Genomic DNA, 14,294 nt, shown 5'->3' with positions numbered 1-14,294 from the left:
GTTTGATTTGTTTTTATAGTTTCAATTTCCTTGGTAATATATTCTTTGTGTTCGTTGAGTTGTTTTCTGAGCTCCCTAAATTGCCTTTCTGTGTTTTCTTGTATATCTCTGAGTATTTTTAGGATTTCTATTTTAAATTCTCTGTCATTTAGCTCCAAGGTTTCCAATATATTAAATTTTTTCTCCATAGATTTTTCCTCATCTATCTGCGCTACCTCTCTGTCTTTTGTATCCATGATATTCGATTTCCTTTTCCTTAATGGCATCTGAGGGTGGTTTTGTTGATAGTACTTTGTGTTTAGTGTGGAACTGCTGGAGGCTCCAAGGATAGATTTTTCTGTCTCTGGTTGAAGATCTTGTTGAATTTTGGGGGAGATTTATCAGTATCACTCCTTACGGCGCCATTTCTCTGATGTCACTCTCGCAACTATCTCTGTGTCGTCTATTGTAGTCAGTATGTAACTTGCTTTCGGTTGTTGTTCATCCATTTTGATGATCTCTGCCTTTGGAGTCTTTAGTCCATTAACGTTTAATGGAATTTTCACTTGACTGGATTTAAGTCTCCATTTCAGTTTTCTATATTTTTTTCTTCTGTTCTTCCTTTCCTCTTTTATTTTCTTCTTTTGGATTATTTTAATTTTTAAAAATGTTTTAATCTATCCATTTGCTTTTTGCCTATTGATTTTTTTGTGGTTGCTTCAGGGATTCAGATCCACAGCTTCTTCACAGTCTATTTAGTGTGAAAATCCTACTATTTCATGTAAAATATATTAGAAACTTGGCAACCGAATGGGACCATCTCCCCTCCCACCATCCTTATGCTGCAAACACTACAGGTAGTGCCCCAACATGTGTCATAAACATCACAAGGCAGAGTTAACATTTTTTCTCTAAACAATCCTATATATTTAAAGAAGTAAAGAGGAAACAAAATCTTTTGTATTTACCCTAACATTTAGCATTTTGATGTTCTTCCTTCCTCCAAGTGTCCATCTGGTACAAGATCCCTTCAGCCTAAGGGACTTCATTTTGCATTTCTTTTGGTGCAAGTCAGCTAGTGGCCAATTCTCTAAGTTTTATTTTCTCAGAATATGTCTTTCTCCTTCATTCTGAAGGGTGTGTTCTCTGAGTGTAGGATTCTGGGCGGCAGAGTTCCCAGGAGTCACTGAAAGGGACCATAGGCAGGATCACCCTGCTCCCAACCAAGGACATGGGGCCCATGTCATTCTTCTCACTGGGGACAGGGCACTAGGGCCTGGCCAGGGCCATCTCTGCAGGGTGACAGCAGCCAGTGAGGGGGCAGAGGAGATGCCAGGCTCTGGCCATGGCTCCCTGGTGGACAGGGCTAGTGATGCCCCTCACTGACAGCCACCTGGTCAGGACCCCTGGGGATGCCCTTCCTCCTTTGCCTGGAAAGTGGTGCTATCCTTTGGGAGACCTGGTTGGATTCAAAGGGTAGTGAGTGGCCTCCTATTCTCCGGCAGGTTCTACCTCATCAGTGGAGGGGTTCCTTTCATCATTTGTGGAGTCACGGCTGCCACGAACATCAGGAATTATGGGATGGAGGGAGAGGACTCTGCATAGTGAGTATAAGCATGGGGAGAGGGGATGCCAGGCTTCTGCCCAGAAGCACCGGCCAGGTCCAGTGCCCTGGCTGCAGGTGTCTGGCAGCACCAGCTCTGCTTATTACAGCCACTCGTAGACGACAGACATAAACAGCCTGGAATGAGGTGCGATCTCACTGAGACCACGCAAGCAGGGGTCCTGGGGCCGCCCAGTGAGTGCTCCCAGCTGCCCACGTGGTGACATGTACTCCTCCCTGATGGACTCAGTGTCCCCATAGCCTCTTTCCCTGGGTACCATCATCTGGTTTTGGGGAGATGAAAGAGGCCTGGGGGACCAATAACACCCGATCGCATGGCCAAGGCCAGCAGGGTGGACCCAGCTGCACGTAGGAACTGAGTCCCCCACAGGTCCTCCCCACCCTCATTCCCCACAGGACACCCATCCCCAGCCCTGTGGGCCCCAGTGCCCCAGGACACAGCCCAGCACCCTTCTGACCTCTGACCTGCAGAGCAGTCTGGGTGCATCAGGCTGGCCCTGGTGGGTGGGGGGGTCACATGCTCATCACCTAACTGTGAGGCCCCTGTTGGCCACACGCAGCAGTTACTCCAGAGGCACCTAAGGGTGCAGGCAGAGCAGTCAGCGCTGGGCTCTCCCCACAGCTGACCCCTCTGGCCCTGGGAAGGCATCTCTCCCCCACATTTACGACAGCACCATGCTGGGCTCAGTCACAGCACAGCCCTCAGCAGACCCTCTGGACCCACAAACTGTGCCTGTAACCCCCACGCCATCACCTCTCCTTCTCCCTAAGTCTCCCCCACAAGCTGAGCCCCACAGGATGCAAGCCCTGCTCCATCCAGAAATCACCCCACCTAGGGCCTCTCTGAGGCAGACAGACACGGGAAAGGCACCACACAAAGAAGCAGGCAGCAAGGACAGGCAGCCCACCTGTGCCCCCACACCCCGAGCTCCGCTGGCACTGTCCTGGTGCCTCGGCACCAGCGGGCCAGGTGTACTTGTGTCCTTATCACACAGTTGTGCTCGCTGACTGTGGAAAACGCCCTTGTCCCGACGAGCTCAGGGGAGCAGTGGCCCTAGTTCACCAGATGCTGTACACGGTGTGACCTGTGCTGACCTGCTCTCCTCTCACAGCTGCTGGATGGCCTGGGAGCCCAGCCTGGGCGCCTTCTACGGGCCAGCGGCTTTCATTGCCCTGGTCACCTGCGTGTACTTCCTGGGCACCTACGTCCAGCTGCGGCGACACCCGGAACGCAGGTACGAGCTGCGGGAGCGGATGGAGGAGCAGCACCGGTTGGCGGGGCCAGTGGCCAGCCCCGGCCCCAGGGCCCCGCTGGGGATGCCACCCCCCTGCGCCGCCCTGGCTGCCTCGCTGCTGCAGAACGAGCACTCGCTCGAGGCCCAGCTGCGGGCTGCTGCCTTCACGCTGTTCCTGTTCACGGCCACATGGACCTTCGGGGCCCTGGCTGTGTCACAGGGCCCCCTCCTCGACATGGTCTTCAGCTGCCTGTACGGCGCCTTCTGCGTGACGCTGGGGCTCTTCGTGCTCATCCACCACTGTGCCAAGCGGGACGATGTGTGGCACAGCTGGTGGTCCTGCTGCCCTTCCCGCCGGCATGCCCACCCTGCCCTGGACGCTAATGGGGATGCACTGGGGCATGCCACCTGCCTGCAGGACTCGCCTTGTCCCAGTAAGCCACGGGGCTTTGGACACCCACCGACCAGCCACTGCAAGATGACCAACCTGCAGGCCACCCAGAGCCACGTCAGCTGCCTGTCACCGGCCACACCATGTTGTGCCAAAATGCACTGTGAGCAGCTGATGGAGGACACGGCCCACATCCACATGCACGAGGAGGACACCTTTGAGCACGACCCGTACCTGCACAGGTGCCTCCAGGGCAGAACTAAGCCTCACTACTTCAGCCGGCACCGGGCAGCCACGGACGAGCAGGAGTACGCCTACCACATCCCGTCCAGCCTGGACGGCAGCCCCCACAGCTCATGCACGAACAGCCCCCCCAGCTCGCTTGAGGGCCCCATGGGGACGCACACGCTGGCCTGCTGCGCCCAGGGCAACCCCTTCCCCTTGGTTAGCCAGCCCGAGGGTGGCAACATTAGCCCCACACTCTATGGCTGTGCCCCACGGCCCAGCAGGGAGGTAGCCTGCGACCCGGCCCACTTCGAGATGCTCCGGAGGGCACAGTCTCTGCCCTTCAGTGGCCCTGGCCAGAACGGGCTGCTCAAGGGTGACGGGTGTGACGCCGTGCCCTATGGTGCCGACAGCACAGGCAACATCCGGACGGGGCCCTGGAAGAATGAGACGACCGTGTAGCCGCCTCACCGCCCATCCTGGACCAACGTCAGAGCAGAGCAGGGAGTCTGTGCCACGTGAGGTCTGTGGGCTCACCCCCGATGATGCCTCATTGTGAAAGACTCAAATGGGAAGAACTTTGGGCCATATAGCCTCCACTAACCTTGAGGTCAGACAAGCCGTCCAGCACAGTCACCACTTTCTGAGCCGCAGTACCTGGTCCCCGGGCAGCCCAGCCATACAGTGGGCAGAGGAGCCCTGCCCACGGGTGATGTCCATGGCAGTAGGCACCACTGACGTTTCCTAGTGTTCAACGTGTGTATTGAGTCTTGTTCCAAGGGGCAGGCAACCTGCTGGTCAGTCCAGCAGACCTGGGGACCCACATCTGAGCCTTGCCCAGTGCCATCACCTCCTTCAGCCCCCCTTCCTGGATCAGCCCCGCCCCACAGGCCTGCAAGCCTCCCACGCTCAGGGGCACCATCTGTGCTCTGGGAGAACGTCATCATCAGGGGGTCAGACGGGCCTTTGGCTTTGTAAATGCCCAAACATCCTTTAGAAGATTCGACTTCCAGAGTCAGCAGCTGTCAGGACTACATCCTGCCCCATTTGGGAAAAATTAATTTCCCTGCCCCCAAAAGAGGAGGAGCTGGGCTGTCCATGAACATCTGCATACAAAGCCCTGCCTCAGAGCCCAGAAGTGCCCCATCTCACACGGGCAGGCTGGTGGGTCCTCACAGAGGCAGAAGCCTGGACATCTCGAGGGACATGCCGTGTATATGAGACCTGCACAGCTGTTCCTCCATCACTCCCTCTTCCTGGGACCCTGGGACTGTGACACACACACACACGCACATGTGTACACACACACCACACATGCACATGCCACATGTATGTATCACATGTTCATCGCACCCATGCACGGGACACCATCCCTGTGCATGCACATCACCACCACACATGCACACGGCTCATGTGCACAGAGTAACCAGATGTCCAGTGCCCTGCACAGGTGTCATCGCTGTGACTTACCCGTGTGCTCCACCGTCTAGGTGGGAGAACGTCACTTGGAACAGGTCCTTCCTTCACACACTGGGGGGACGGGGAGTGTGTCAGGGGCCCCGGGTCCCACGCTCAGCATCTGAGCACCAGGAGCCTCACTCCCCAGGATTCCTGCAAACCTGACAATGAAGTTGTAACTCACCACAGTGTCCCTACCTGCTGCCAACCCCATGTGTCCTCACGGGCCACCCAGACAAGCACCCCAGTGACCGCCAGGCAGCCCCTGTCTGTCACTGTCCAGCCTGTCCACCTGCTTCTGTAGCCGAGATGAACCTGAGCCCCGACACCGTGCTGTGTGCACTGTGGATGCAGGACTGTCAGGTGAAATACAGCGTTTTGCACTGTTCACCCTTTGTGCGGCTGGTTCATACCGTCCGTGTGCATCTCTGACCCTCACGGGGACGAGCTGCCTGTGCGCGAGGTCCTGCTCTGTGCCCTGGAGCCTGGGGCTGGTTGCTCTCCTGCCCCCCCCCTGGTGTCCAGCGCCCCCTACCCACCCACAGCCATCCTGGCAGAGCAGAGCCACATCTTCACTCAAACCAGAGCAGCCTAGCAACACATGTTAAACCTTGAGTGTCTCAGGGCTGACTCAGCTTCCTGAGCCCAGCTGGGAGCCGTGTTGTGACACGTCCCACTGTCACACCATGTTTCTAGAGCACAAAATCCACAGCAGGACGGCAGGCAGGTATTCCGTGCAGAATGCCTTCTGGAAAGGACATCTTGTGTCCTTTCCTTGCTCTGTGCACATATGTCTGCATGTGTACATGTGTGGGTGGTGAGGTGTAAGGTTGTGTGAGAGGTATATGTGCTTACATGTGTGCTGCATGTTTGTGTGTTATATGGCCGTGCACATGTGCGAGTCCATGCATGTGTGACTGTGCGTTAGTGAGTGGATGTGTGTGCATGACAGTGTGTGTACATGAGAATATGCACATGTGTATGTGAGTATGGATGCATGTGCATGTACACATGTGCATATGTGTAGTACATGAGAGTGTGTTACATGCATGTGGGTGCTCTTCAGAGAGTTGGAAGGGCAAAGCTGTGAGCTCTGGCTGTTTGGGGGGCAGCAGAGCAGGAAGGGGCATGAGAGAGAGGTACACCCCTGAGACGTGACCCATAGCTGCTGGGCCCATCACTCAGTGAGAAGCTGAAGGAAGGGGGTTGGTGACAGGATGAGTCGCCCCACCCCAAGCTCTGCTGTGTTGGCTCTGGTGGGCCAGGAGTGAGGGGGTGCTGGATGGGGCTGTGTGGACACGCAGACACATGTGACAGAGACACACCACCCAAGGAGCAGCCCTCACCAGGCTGTGGATCCAAAGGCATTGGCCTGACGTCACAAAGGTTACCATGTCAGTCTGAGGACCGGAAATCCCTGCACCCAGGCAGGGGAGGGGCCTTGCCAGAGCCCCCCTGTCCTCCACCTCCCTGCAGCCCTCATGCCCACCAGGCTGGCAGGTGTTGGCCCTGCAGGGTCCTGCCCATGGCCTTCCTCACCCAGGTTCCCAGGGAACCACCGGCCATGGCCATGTTCCCCACTTTCCCAGGGTGCAATGCACCAAGTTGTGCCGTAAATTCCCTTCACCTCAAAATGCACAAATGCCCACACTTGCTTTGTCACAAGCAGCACACTGCTGTACACTCATAGCTCTGCCACACCCATGTGGTACCTTTGGGGTGCAGGCTGGCTGCCAGAGGGACCCCACTTCCTGTGGTTAGGGCTTCTGGCATCAGAATTTGGGTTAGAGTGGTTAGGAATGGAATTTCCCAGTCAGTCCCAGCTGGGCACGGGGTTGACTCAGAACGTGGGGCCGCAGTCCCCTTCCTCATTCTGTCCACCTGGACCAGGACCCTGCCCAGGCTTCCCCTCATGGACAGATTCTCACAAAGCAGGGAGCCCTGGTCTTCCCCAAGCTCCTCAATTGTGAGAAGTCACATTCGGGGTCTTTGTTCCCGATTCAGGTGTGTGATGGGGGGGCAGCTGGCCTGGGACGCATGCCCGCAGTGACCTCACCCCTTCAGCCCCAGGCCCCCAGGAAGGCAATGTGAGCTGAGCGAGGATGCGGCCCACGGCGCAGGTGGTTCAGGACAATGCGGAATGAGACGCAAGCCCTGTTCCCCAGCGTGTCACCTCCTGGGAACTGTGAGTTTGCTACGTCCCAACTGTAACTCGGCCGCACATTTGTGTGATTGCAACACGAGGAAGCGGCATATCCACACAACATCCTTAAGTGAAAGGGATGCCGCGGTCTGGGCCCAGTGGGACAGCGCGAAACGGGGAGAGCGGGGAGCCCAGAGCAGTGCAGGTTCCCCAGCAGAGGTCGGCGGTCCGCTGTCCTGGGTGTGCTCCCATCTCCAAGAGAAGCATCACCACTAACTTGACCCCAAAACCTCGACAATGTAAAACGACTCTCACGATCACTGGAAACAAACAAAGTTTTAAAACGTTAATTTATTCAATTTATTAAAACTTACATACGTGGCCCTGGCCGGTTGGCTCAGCGGTAGAGCGTCGGCCTGGCGTGCGGGGGACCCGGGTTCGATTCCCGGCCAGGGCACATAGGAGAAGTGCCCATTTGCTTCTCCACCCCTCCCCCTCTCCTTCCTCTCTGTCTCTCTCTCCCCCTCCCGCGGCCAAGGCTCCATTGGAGCAAAGATGGCCTGGACGCTGGGGATGGCTCCTTGGCCTCTGCCCCAGGCGCTAGAATGGCTCTGGTCGCGGCAGAGCGACATCCCGGAGGGGCAGAGCATCGCCCCCTGGTGGGCAGAGCGTCGCCCCTGGTGGGCGTGCCAGGTGGATCCCGGTCAGGCGCATGCGGGAGTCTGTCTGACTGTCTCTCCCCGTTTCTAGCTTTAGAAAAATACAAAAACAAAACAAAACAAAAAAAAAACTTACATACGTATTTGTTGCCGGAAGGTGTGATGGGTTAGCTGTAGAAACTTTCCAGCATAAAAATAAGTCACAGTAGAATAAAATTCTGGGCAAAACTGGGTGGCTATAATGAGTATAACGAAAACGTCATGATAAGGACTTCTGACTGTTCTAGAAAAACATGTTTATATGCGTTCTTTATTTTATAAATGACTGATGGTGGATACCAAAACCGCTTTGGTATTCAGCTTCTTGGATATGTTTACAAGAATGACTGACAACTTTATTTCAAAGTGTCAATATTTACACCACACCAAGTATCATGTTCTTTGCAATTATTTACATTTTATGGTTTGTTTGCCTTTCTTTTTTTTTTTAATTTGGATGTTGACTTCAAAATGTGCGTAGGGTTTGACAGCTCTTCAAATTGTTTTAGGGAGAATGAGAGGGAGTAGGCCCCTGCTTCCCTGGCCTCGTGTCAGCCTGACCCAGCGGGGAATCACCTGCACACCCTGAGCCTGAAGGCTCCCTCTGCACGAGACGGGGCTCAGAGAGCATCAGAGAGCAAGACCAAGTCCTGACAGTGTCCGAGTGTGAAAAGACCCGAGACTAGCGCCAAGCAGGCTCTGCAGGAGACCCCGTCCCTGGAGGTCTCCTGTCCTGAGCACTGACCAGGAGGGAGGTCAGTTGGAAGGACGGGTCAGGCAGAAGTGGCCAATCAGAGGGAGAGTCCTGCAGGGAAGAGGGGGTGTGGCAGAGACTGAGTAGACCGATCAGTGAAGACCAGTAGGAAGACTGGGCACTACCTGTCATGGCCTTGGAAGCCAAGGAGGATTTAGACTGCCCCTGAGAGAGGCCTCGGGAAGGTGTGGCACTGGGCACGTCCTGGACACTCGGGGATGGTGCAGAGGCAGATGCAGAAGCCAGACCAGGAGGCCGCTCCTGTGGTTTGTTTGGTCATGAACATTTTTTTGCCCTGTTTGGAACTGAGGTTGAGATGAACTTTCAGGGGACATCCAGGGGCTGCTTGGCTGTCTTTGTGAACGCCTGCATTGGCCCGTCAGCTCTGGGAAGATTTAGGGTGCCTAATCTGCACAGCTCTGATCTCAAGAACCAGGCCCTCATCCCACAACATTAATCGGGCATCTACTACATATGAGGCACCAGGACCCGCGGCCAATAGAACACTCGCCCTTGGCGCAAAGCTTGCCTCCAATTATGGGGTGACCTTTGTCCTGTCCCATTCAGTCCTCACCCTAAACCCTGGTCCTTTAGCCAACTGCACAGTGACCCAAGAACCAGGTGACAAAGCCCCACACGCTCCTCTGTGAGGCCCCTGCAGCTGACCCGTTGTGCCCCGGGCCCCCCTGGCTCCAACAAAGGAAAGTGACAGTCAGGGCACTGAGCTCCATAGACCCAGGGTCCAAAGATGAGGGTGCAGCTGGAGCCCCAAAGTCCTGGAGCAGAGCCACTGTCAGCCTCCTTCTGAGGACCTATGCGGTGCCCAGAGAGACAGCTCAGGGACAGCAGGCCCAAGTCACACATCTGTGAGATGCCTTTTCTCCCATTTCTGCCACTCTACCTCCTTTCATCATACCCCATACCCTGGCTGCTGCTCGGACCTCCTAAATACCCCAGGATAGGGTGAGGCTGCCCCCAATTTCTGCTTCAGTTGAGCTAAGTGGTCCCAAGGATCAGCATTTGGCACAAGGTGAGGCTGCTCAGCACCCACTCTGGCCTCCAGCCTCAGGTCTCACTGCCCGTCTGTTTTTATGGTGACTTGGGAACCCCTCACATGCTTGGAAGTCATGTCCCAGAGTTCCGGGCCACAGCGACCTGATCCAAGGACAGAACATTAGGAATTAGTGTGCCTGCCCTCTGCACCCTTGTACTGTGAAAAGCCCACCACGAGCCCTGCCCCATTCACACAAGGAGTGCAGGCTGTGCTTGGCCAGGCTAGGCAGTGGTTTGGGGCTGACCACATGCCGGAGCAGGCCGGGGGTGGGGGGTGGGGACCTGACCTACAGCCCTGCCTTCTAAAGTGTTGTGGGGGAAGATGACCATGTCGACCCAGGGTGTTGAGATTACCATCTATCCTTCTGTAGAAAATGTGGGTTGGGGGCACCCTGGTTCAGTCTGGGGTTTGGGGGTTGGATCCTGGCTCTCTGCCCAACCACAGGCCCCAGCTTGGGGCAAGGCTCACCTTGATGCTGAGGAAAGCCAGCTAGGGGACTCTAATGGGCAGCAATGGGCTGAATCCCCAGCCCCCAGAGCTGCCAGAGATTGTCTGGTCCACACCCAGAAGGTGGCCATAAGTGTTGGTCCCCACATGGCCTCCATGAGACCCTAACTGGAGTGAGGGGGCTGGCCACCCTCCAGCTGCTCCGCTGGCCTGGGAGCCTCTGCGGCTGCCACCCCATCGGGGACTGCGGCAGTCCCACCCGGCCAGCAGGGGCGGGCAGGGACCCGCGCGGCGCGATTGGGGGTGCGCCACGGCCCCCGCCCCTCGTGTGCCCAGGTGGGCACGGACCCACCCGGCGGCAGCTTGCAGCGCCCCCAAGAACAGAACGCCTGCCACACGCGGGGCCCCGCCCGCACAGCCCCAGCCACCTGCTCCGGCCGCCCCCTCCCCACTGGGCATCCCCCCAAAAAAGCGTCCAACGTCCTGGAGGAAGCCTGGCACCCGCCCCAGTGAGAGCGGCCCTGCAAGTGCCGGGACCCCCAGCGCCGCCCAGGCGTCCTCCTCCCCCGCTCGGCGACACTGCGGCAGACGCGCGGGCGGGGCGCACCGAGGGCCCAGCCGGCGGGGGCCGCGGGGCGGGGCGGCGCGGGGCGGGTTGCCATGGCGCCTGGGCGCGCGTAGCCGGACCGCGCGCGGAGCCGGCGCGGCAGACCCGGCGCAGAGGCCGCGGGAGGGCCGGGCGGGGCGGGCAGGGGGCGCCGGCCGGACAGGAGCGCGGGGACAGCGGGGGCCGAGGCCGCGGCGCTACCGGCGCGCTCGCAAGATGCAGGCCATGGACCCGGCCGCGGCGGATTTTTTCGAGGAGGACGGCAAGGACCTAGACTTCTACGACTTCGAGCCGCTCCCCACTTTGCCGGAGGACGAGGTGAGCCCCCAGCCCCACGGCGCGTCCCCCACCTTCCCAGGAGGTGGGGTCCGCGGAGAGCCCCTGGCAAGGATGCCTTCCGCACCTCAGGCCTCTGCCCGTGGGCCAGGTCTTGGCAGTAGGAGGATCCCCAGCTAGTCTTGCCGCCCCCCACCCCCCAATCAGCCTTGAACAATTTTCTTCTGGATGGGGCAGGACCCTGGGACGCCCCCGTAGGGCAGACATAGGTGGGCTGGCACTGAAGTTGACGCTCTGTGAGGGGTGGGCCCCGATGGTCTGTGATGGGCATCGGGTGCACATGGGGGGTGCAGGGGGAGTGGTGGAGCACTGTTTCTCTTTGCTGCTGCCCTAGGAGGTCAGCGGGAGGTGCCAGCAAAACCAATCAGATCAGCACTGAGCCGGGGTCAGGGGGTCAGGACTGAGGGCTGTTTCCTGCTGGCAGAGGACAGGGCCCTCACCCAGGTCCCAAGTGAGTCCCCACCCATGGTGCGTGGGGTCTCAGTCACGTGGGGTTTCTGGACATGAACCAAGTCAGATGCCTGCAGAGCCAGGCTGCTCCCCACTTGGCTCGGGTTGGTCCCTCTGGTTCTGGCTCCCCCATAGTGTCCCATAGGCTCTGGGCCAAACAGATGAAGTCCATGGTTGTGAACAAGCCAGGCCCCTCTGCATGATGGGGGACCCTAAGGATGCAGCCGCTCCCTGGAAGCCCCTCAGTCTCCCAAGGCTGTGGGGCTTGGACAAAGGCCGCCCAGTCCTCCAGCAGGCAGACGCCCCAGCCTTGGGGCTTTCCTGCCCCCTGTTGAGGGCCAGCTCTCAGTGGCCCGAAGTATCAGACACCTTCCCTCCACAAGGCTGGTGCTGATAGAGACCCCCCCACGCCCCTCTCTGGGTGAGTCGGACTGGCCAGGCCTCCTGGAGTGGAGAAAGGGTTCATGTTACCACAGCTGCAGTCTCCATGGTCTTCTACCCTCAGCCCCCCCTCCCCAGCCAACCCCCCAGGATCTTGGGCCCACGGGGCTCATTTCTCCCTTCTGGGCAGCAGAGTCTGTCTCAGGAAGCTGCTGTTGGCCAGAGAGACTGCTGAGCCAATGCCCCGGAGTGGTGCTGCCCCCCCCTTGCCATGGTGACCTGGATTTGGTGAGAGAAGCTGCAGAGAAGAGGGGTGAGGGAATGAGTAAACCTTTGGATGTCTCTGTGGCTTTGACGGGAGAAGAAAGGGTGCCCCTGCCCCAGCCTTCACAGCTCCCTGGAGGACACATTCCAGTGCATCTGTGGGAGCACTCCCCTCCCAAACCCCACAGCAGACACAGAATGAGCCACCCACACTCAGACGGCCTCCTCTGAGCCCAGCACACCGAGCCAGACTGTGGCCAAGTAAACAGGACAAGAGCCAGGATTGGACCCAAAACCGCCACTTGGCCACCGTCTGCCCTCCCACTGCAGCCTGACACTCTCCTGGGAGGTGCCATGGCACAGCTCTGTGCACAATGCCTGGGGTTGGGGGTCCCCACCATCCTGTGACTGAGGCCTCCAGATGAAGTGGGACACCGCTATTGTCCCTCTCTTGAGCATCCAGAAGAAGGTTCAAGGGGTTCTTCCAACTTCTTGCTCCTCTGGAGAGACAGGGGCTGCCTTCAGGTATGCTCACATAGAACAGGAGGCCGGGGCCCGGGTCCTGGAGCAGACAGTGACCTGTTTCTGAGAGCACACCAGGTCCAGACTTTGCACTCCACACACACTTGGCTGGGTCGGCATGGAAGGTTTTAAATCTACATCAGGGACACGTGACTCTGCCTGCTACAGTGATACGTAGTCAGGTGGCACCTGGAAAGCCATCCTGTGCAAGGTGAAGAGGAGCCAGGCTCAGTGTCACCTGGGCAGGCTTGCCAAAGGAGTCTGTCTGGAAATCAGGACAGTGAGGACACGGCCGCCCTGAGGAGGGACAGTGAGCACCAGACCCTGGACATATACAAACCTCAGGAGACATAAGAGTTCATCTTTTACAGCACCTGACCGTACGGTGAGGTCAAGAAATAGAGTCCTCCAGACCCCAGGAGCCCATGGAATATCCCTCCCCAGGGTCCCACGAGAAAACCCGAATAGCTCATGTTGTTCATGAAAAGATGCGTGACTTCATTCTAATGGGACAGAAAATACTCTGTGAACTCCTCTCCACAAATGCCAAGCTGGTCAGAGGCCCTCTCTCATTGATGGGGGCACGAAGGAACAGTTTGGGGCAAACAACTTGGCATTTGTTGTGAAGCAGAGGATGCCACAGCCTGTGTCATGGCAGTTTCACTCTGATGTGTGCCCCGTGGGTGCAAACGCATGGGAGAACTCTGTTGGAAACCCCCGGAGCACATGGTGAGGGGTTAGTGCCACCCCACAAGGCCCTAGAGGTGGCGGCCGGGCCAGCCCCCAGCCACCTCCAGGCAGCACCATGTACACACCACGTAGGACCGGGTGTCGGGTTCAGGCATAGCCACCGATCAGGCAGGGTGGTGGGTGCAGGAGCAGAGACACCAGGTGTCGAGAGGCAGGTCGGGCCACTGTCCATCAGGGTCCATGGGGCAGAAAGTGGACAGGAATTGGACGAAGGCAGGATTGGACAGGAAGATGGCATACCCGTTTGGGCATGGGGAGGAGGGCAGGGTATCTCCTGGTCTCTAGACTGGACTTCCCCGTGTTGTAAGGAGCATTCTATCCTTCCCCAGTTCAGTAAGAGCCTCCCAGCATCTGTGAGCTGAGTGCTGGGCTGGCTCAGATGGGACCTTGTCGCTGCCCAGAGTGGCGGTGCCAATGAAGGAGGAACATTCCCATTGTGCCCTGGAGCGTCCATGTGACGTCTATAGGGAATGAGCTCAGAGCTACAGGCAGCAGGAGAGCCGAGGAGAGCTTCATGGGGGGGGTGCCACTTGGGGGGGACTCTATATGCAAGTAGCAGAGCCCCAGCAGGGCACCATGCAGAGCTGCCCAAGCTGGGGGTCTGGTAGCTGGAGGGACCTCTCAGCAGGCCTGGGGACTGTGGACAGACCTTCTCAAGTAGTGACTGGTTTTTGTGTTGGCAGGCCCCAATCCAAGGTTGAAAAATTACTTAGTTATAAGAGAGTACGTTTGAAATGTGCAAAATGACCCCTGGTCCCCATGGAACCCTGGCTCAGAGTCTGCCTGGGCCGGTGGCCTCTCTGAGGCACAGAAGCCCCTGAATGAGTACTTTGCTGCAGCCAAACAATGGCCCTGGGTGGGAAGCCAGCCCTGCCCAGGGCCCCAGGGACTGGCTGACAAGGGGCTGCCCTGGGAAGTCACCTTCACCTGCCTTCCTTCACCCCCTCCCAGCCAGGATGGGTTGGCTTTGTGTCCG

The 14,294-nt window shown here is 57.8% G+C and overlaps 2 protein-coding genes across 6 annotated transcripts in view; both read left to right on the top strand.

Moving 5' to 3' along the window:
* The window catches only part of ADGRA1 (adhesion G protein-coupled receptor A1), a 28,108-nt gene extending 22,806 nt beyond the window's left edge, over positions 1 to 5,302 (top strand). For both annotated transcript variants that reach the window (XM_066355475.1, XM_066355476.1), the window contains 2 exons: positions 1,485 to 1,583; positions 2,716 to 5,302. In XM_066355475.1, the coding sequence (XP_066211572.1) occupies positions 1,485 to 1,583; positions 2,716 to 3,916 (1,300 nt within the window). In that variant the 3' untranslated portion in view covers positions 3,917 to 5,302. The remainder of the gene's footprint in view (positions 1 to 1,484; positions 1,584 to 2,715) is intronic.
* Positions 5,303 to 10,797: 5,495 nt separating this feature from the next.
* Positions 10,798 to 14,294, top strand: part of KNDC1 (kinase non-catalytic C-lobe domain containing 1) — a 48,666-nt gene continuing 45,169 nt past the window's right edge. For all 4 annotated transcript variants that reach the window (XM_066355332.1, XM_066355331.1, XM_066355330.1 and 1 more), the window contains exon 1: positions 10,798 to 10,933. In XM_066355332.1, the coding sequence (XP_066211429.1) occupies positions 10,832 to 10,933 (102 nt within the window). In that variant the 5' untranslated portion in view covers positions 10,798 to 10,831. The remainder of the gene's footprint in view (positions 10,934 to 14,294) is intronic.

Source organism: Saccopteryx leptura, chromosome 13 (assembly GCF_036850995.1).
Source record: "Saccopteryx leptura isolate mSacLep1 chromosome 13, mSacLep1_pri_phased_curated, whole genome shotgun sequence".
Lineage (NCBI taxonomy): Eukaryota > Metazoa > Chordata > Mammalia > Chiroptera > Emballonuridae > Saccopteryx > Saccopteryx leptura.
The sequence above is the reverse complement of the archived record's forward strand: the minus strand, read 5'-3'. Positions and strand labels throughout refer to the sequence as shown.